At 32.9% G+C, this 6,541-nt stretch overlaps 1 protein-coding gene across 1 annotated transcript; it reads left to right on the forward strand.

Annotated features, from left to right (window-relative positions):
- Positions 1–3,465: 3,465 nt before the first annotated feature.
- Positions 3,466–5,286, forward strand: LOC148566613 (uncharacterized). The gene has a single exon (XM_088484338.1). The coding sequence runs from the start codon at positions 3,466–3,468 to the stop codon at positions 5,284–5,286; it is 1,821 nt and encodes a 606-aa protein (XP_088340464.1).
- Positions 5,287–6,541: the final 1,255 nt, after the last annotated feature.

Below are 6,541 nucleotides of genomic sequence, written 5' to 3' on the forward strand. Positions count from 1 at the left end.
TTTTAAAATTTCAAACACTTGTTAATTAGTTTATACATGTTACACCTTTTAATTAAAATAAACTACTAACATAATATTCGAAAAATTTTATCATTCATAAAAATAATCTTAAAAAATATAAATAACAAAAAACTTCTAAAGATAATTAAATATGATAAAAAGAGTGAATTATCAACTCATCTCTTGTCTATTTTTTAAAATGACAACGTAATCTTTTAATAATGAGTTTATTAGTTTCTACTTTATTATAAAAATTATCTAAATCGTAAAACTAATAGTATATCATAGAATTATTATTATTAATGTATTAAACTTATTTTAATATTTATTATTTATATATTTAAAAATTATTTATTTAGTTTCATCATAAATAATATTTTTAAATTTAAATAATTTATTAATTATTTTATAATTATTATACTATATATTCAATAATTTATTAAAAAAATATTAACATAATAAATAAAAAATAATTTAAAAAAGATATTACTTAATGAATAAAGATAAATAAATTCTAACCAATTTAAATTTAGAGATGATTAAATTTTTGTCTATTTATGAATCTGATACGTTAATATTTTTTGTTTAAAAATAATGAAAAAACACTCACAGATATTCACAAATAAAAAATATGGATTGAAGTGGATTATTTTTATTTTAAAAAATCATATTATCATTTTAAAAAATAGACAAAAATCAAATTAGTTAATCAAGTGATTTTGTTTCGTTTTATTTTTGTTAACGACAAATGCTGAATTAGGTGGCACATTAAAGGTTGACATAGTGTTAGGCAAAAAATTATTATCACTTAGTGTTAGACAAAATATTATTTTTATAAGAAAATTATAAAAATAAATAATTAGTTATTTGGTAATGTTCCTATATATAATATTTATATCTATTTTAAATTAAATTAGATCATTTGATAGTTGGTTATTTATTTAAATTTTAAAATTAACATTAAGCAAGAAGTGCAGGAACAGTTACAAGAAATTCAAATTTCCTGCAAGTGGTGTACAAAGAGTAACTGCCCGTTGAGATTAGGCTAGTCTATAAATAGAGCTTCAGGAACACGTTGTAATCAGTTCAGTTCTTCTTGGAAAACACTTAGAGACCCAAAAACGCTCTCAGCCCCTTGGCATCACAGAGTAAAATTGGGAATCTTAAGTAATTCCTCTGAACTCAAACACTTGTATTTTGCTTTCTTTCAGTTTTTATTAATAAAATTTATTTACTTGTACGTCTTTTTCTCTTTTACGTTCATGTTTCTTCTTTCATCTTCTTTTTAATTTCCTGTTTGTTTTAATTTCTGCATTTTACTTTGCCTCTGGCACCTTGTATGTTTTTCTTTTTATCTTTAATTTTACTTTTGAAACTACAATTGAGACTTTGAGACACCCACAAAAGGAGTCGTTTCCGCTCCTTGAATTAAGATTGTGAAACAAAACTCGAAAATTGTTGATTTATTTGTTGTTAACAATGGAACAAAAATTTGAGTAAAACAAATTGGCACGCCCGGTGGGACATTGTCAATAGATTGTAGTTTGTCAAAAGAAAAATCAAGAGTTTTGAATTTGCATGTGGTTGCGTAGTGGTAAATTCGTGCGTCCAGAGCTAAGGAAATCAGCGTCAGTTGACTTGTCAAATACTTCTGCAGCATCTTCTTCTACTTCTAGTGATGAGATTAGAGGAAATGAATCCGGGAATTCTCCTGTGATTTCAAATGCAGAGCCTACCTTGATGTCAGTGAGGCATGATGGCGTTGGCCATGCCCATACAGGGTTAAATGCAACTCACATAAATACCATGGGGTGGCCGCCATATGGCTTGCCACCGGGGTATGTCCCCTCCATGGTGACACAAGGATTGCCTGTGCCTCTCTACTCAACTTTTCAAAATCCTCTTTATCAAAATCCATATGGCATGTCAAATGTACCTGTTTCTGGGGTGTCAGGTTCACACGTATCACAACAAAATTTTTCACATGCTATTAATACAGGAAATAACGGTGCATCTAATTCTACTACGTCCACTGTCACTAGGGTAGAAAATTCCAGACCTGTATTTCCTGACATGTCAAGAGCAATGCCTGTTAATCAACCTAGTCAAACTGTGGGATCTTTAGCAAATATTAGGCAGCAGATGGATGAAAGCCACCATGATCTAGTAAACATGTTAACTCATCAAATGGTGACAGTTTTAAATCCTCTTCTAGAAAACACAAACACTAGAATTGAACAATTAAATAGGCAAGTCAATAGGATTGCTACTGTGGTGAATTTAGAAGAAAATGATAACTTGGGTTTAAGATTTGATAATGTCAATCAGAACGGTGGAGCAATTCCTAATTATGATGTTCATATGCCTAGACAGGGTCAAAATGCTGATGATATGTTAGAAAGACTTAGACAAAATAATTTAGGGGGGCATTATAATCTAGCAAGAAATGTTGAACAAGTTTTAAACCGTTTGGGATTTAATGTTGGTTGCTTGAATAGGCCATATTTTGTGTTTGCTTTTCCTGAGTGTGTCCAACAAGCAGAGCTCCCAAGGGGTTGGAAAATTCCAAAATCCCTTACAAAATTTTATGGAGAAGAAAATGAATCTACAGTAGAGCATATTGCTCGATATACGGTTGAAATTGGGGAAGCAGCTTCTAATGAATATCTCAAGATGAGATATTTTCCTTCTTCTTTAACAAAAAATGCATTTACATGGTTCTCTAACTTGAGACCAAATTCTATTCATTCTTGGGCGCAGTTGGAGAGAAATTTTCATGATCAGTTTTTCCGAGGTGAATTGAAAGTTAGTCTTACGGATTTATGCTCTGTCAAACGTGCAGAAGGAGAATCCATTGATACCTATTTGGCGCGGTTTAGAAACATGAGGAATAAATGTTTTACTCCGATTCCAGAATCTGAAGTTGTCAAAATGGCCACTAATGGGCTAGAATTCGGAGTTAGGAAGAAACTTGTTAATCAACATACTTTAGATCTTTCCCAATTAGCTGAGAGAGTAAGACAAATAGAACAAATTAAGAAAGAAAAAGAAAATTTTAAAAGGGGTTCAAAAAAGGTTGCATATGTTGATTGTTTTTCTGATAGTAGTGATTCAGATGAAAAAGAGATTTATATTGCTGAATTACGTGGGGGTCCTCCTTATGTATGCAAATCTTTGAAGCCTGTTAAAGGAAAGGAAAAAGTTTCTTCTTATTCTAAAGTTGAAAATAAGACTTATTCTTTTGATATTTCTAAGGCAGATCAAATATTTGAAGTTTTATTAAAAGATAAGCAGCTTATTTTACCGGAAGAAAAAAAGATGCCTACAACTGATGAAATAAAAAATAAGAAATTTTGTAAGTTTCATCAAGTATTTTCTCATACCACTAACAATTGCGTCCGTTTCAGGGATTTGATACAAAAAGCAATTGAGGAGGGAAGACTGAAGTTTGACGATAAAACTACTATGAAGGTGGACACTGAACCATTTGCTGCTGACTCAAATTATGTTGAGCCATTCGATTTGTCAATCAACATGGTAGAAGTTGATGCCACGATGGTTAGTGCTAAAAATGAAAATAAAGACCTGAGAGTCTTTGAACAAGATAAGAAGCCAGTTTATCCTCGTTCTGGTGAGGATTTGTTAGATTTTTTGTTAAGAACTAAAGAATCTGACAGCACCATCGCCATGTGCCCAAAGTGCAATGTTGTTTTTGACAAGAAAGCTGCAAAAGAGTTTGAGAAGTACAAAGTTGAAGAGAAAGAAAAGGCTGAGTTGAGAAAGAAGATTGCTGAAAAAGAAAATGAAATTAACGAGCTAAAGCGGAAAATAGCCGAGGAAAAACAAAAGTTGGGCGGTCAAACTCCTTTGAACAAGTGCGTCAACAATACTGGGGTACAACCCGTCAACCAGAAGATGAAGACTGTAGTCATGATTGATGGAAAACCTGATAGATTTTCTCAAAAGACAAGAGTTCCTCCCACCAAAATTTCAAACAATAAATGGGTCCAGAATGTGAGAAACGTGCATAATCAACCTACTGCTTTTGCAAGAGGAAAAAATAAATGGGTGAAGCCTAGACCTTTTAAGCCCAGGTACTACGAGTCTCAGTTATGGAACATGAATCATGCACAAGATGGAGGTAGTATATATATTCCAAAAAATGCGCCTATTCCCTCAAAGTCAATGTATTCTTGTTATAATCCTAACATGCAGCAGGTTCCTAGTTATTCTCCTTGGCCAAATTGTCAAAATATTCCAAAGTATTCTCCTTTTACAACTTTTGAGCAAAAAGAGAATATACCTGAGTATGTTCCTTTAGATCCATACAAGGGACACGGTGTAGATTTTCCTCTTTTGCCAACCATGGCTAAGTCTGCAGAAACAGGCAATTCTTCTAATCACCCTAAATGCAATAAAAATGTAAAGAAGAATCTTGCTAGAAAGAAGGTAATGGTTGAAAACAATGGAGAAATGGATGAAGATTTAATTACTGATAATTTTGACACTGGTTTTGATGACAGCTTAGAAGCAATATGTGGTGTTAAGCAACCTATAGCTGTGGTGTCAATATTGCCTGAGGAGTATGGTCAAGTCCAGGAAGTGGAGTCATTGGAAGATGATTGTTATGATATCTTTCCTGGAAGTGAATGCTTATTGCTAGACGACAATATGTGTGGTGGAGGATTATTTGAGAAGCCTACTGAAAATGATAAGGAACACTTGCGTCCACTGCATATTAAGGCTCGTGTTGACGGAAGGATAGTCAATAAAATTTTGGTTGACGGGGGAGCTGCTGTTAATCTCATGCCTGAAAGAATGATGGGAAGGCTTGGAAAGACTGAAAAAGATCTGATTAAAAGTAGCATTGGGGTGACAGATTTTAATGGAAAGACTTCTTCTGTTAGAGGTGTGGTTCTGCTGTCAATTGAGGTCGGTTCTATCAACAGGCCAACTCTATTTGTTGTGGTTCCTTCAAAGGCTGGTTTTAACTTGCTTTTGGGACGTAATTGGATTCATGGAATGGGTGCTATTCCATCCACTTTACATCAAAAATTGATTTTCTGGAATGAAGATGGAGGAGTAGAAGAAGTTCTTGCTGACAACAGTACCTGTTGCTATGATGAAATGCATGTGGAGTTCAGGATGTATAATCCTGGAGTCAAGCCGCTGACAGATGACACCAACGCATTTAATCCTGAAAGTATTGAGATGTGCAAAATAGATATGAATGGTTTTATTTCGGTCCCTAAGGCCGGGGCGGATACGGCCTCAGGAGAAACTTAGATGAGCTTGACGAGCCAACTGGCTCGGCTGTCAGCCTATATGGCAGACAGAGAAGGGTGCATTGACAGTGTACCTTATGATTGTATATATGATGATGGTCCTTTAGGTTTTGAAAAAAAAAAACACTGACACTGTAAAAAAGGTTGGTAACGGTGACTATCCTAGGCCAACATATGTGAGCAAGATGCTGCCCGATGATTTCAAAAAAGAAATGGTGGAGATTTTGAAGGAATATTGCGACTGTTTTGCATGGGATTATGCAGAGATGCCAGGCTTGAGTCGTGAATTAGTAGAACATCAATTGCCATTGAAAGCCAATGTTAAACCTGTCAGGCAGCCACCAAGGAGATTTGCTCCTGAAGTCGTGCAGAAAAAAGAGATTGAAATGAAAAAAAAAATAATAATCTCTCATTGACATTGGGGTATGTACTTCATAAATACAAAAGCCTAATTGACTTAGAAATTCTGTTGAGTCTATTAGCGCTTGGAGTCAAAATTATTAGAATGTTAGTGTGGAAATTTTATAGGATTAGAAATTTTATCAAATTTAATTGACATCTAGAGTTTAACATATGAAAGAAATGACTTCATGAAGTTAAGATTCTGTTACTTCTGAAGTTAGGAAAATTGTGTCAATTAAAACAATGAAAGTGTATGTCAAAAAACTCTTAATTGAAATATTAAAGGTCAAAACAAAGGTCAATTGATACACATTTAATGTGTCGAAATTAGAACAGATATCATGTGACACACTTAAAAATTTCATACAAAAGAATAGACCCCGTTGACAGTTCAATTATTAATGTAAAAATTTTATAGACTTAGAAATTCTGTTAAGTCTATTACTAGTAGGCATTTAATCTGTCAAGCGGATGTGTCTAAAATATCAATTGACTTTCAATATCAAAAATAAGAAAAATGTCAATAAACAACTAGGTTTTCTCACTTTCAATCATTGCATATCTTCAAGTGAGAAATCTTGGGGGCATCTTGTTAGGCAAAAAATTATTATCACTTAGTGTTAGACAAAATATTATTTTTATAAGAAAATTATAAAAATAAATAATTAGTTATTTGGTAATGTTCCTATATATAATATTTATATATATTTTAAATTAAATTAGATCATTTGATAGTTGGTTATTTATTTAAATTTTGAAATTAACATTAAGCAAGAAGTGCGAGAACAATTACAAGAAATTCAAATTTCCTGCAAGTGGTGTACAAAGAGTAACTGCCCGTTGAGATTAGGCTA

This window comes from Arachis ipaensis, chromosome B4 (genome assembly GCF_059453495.1).
Source record: "Arachis ipaensis isolate K30076 ecotype BB chromosome B4, ASM5945349v1, whole genome shotgun sequence".
Taxonomy (NCBI): Eukaryota; Viridiplantae; Streptophyta; class Magnoliopsida; order Fabales; family Fabaceae; genus Arachis; species Arachis ipaensis.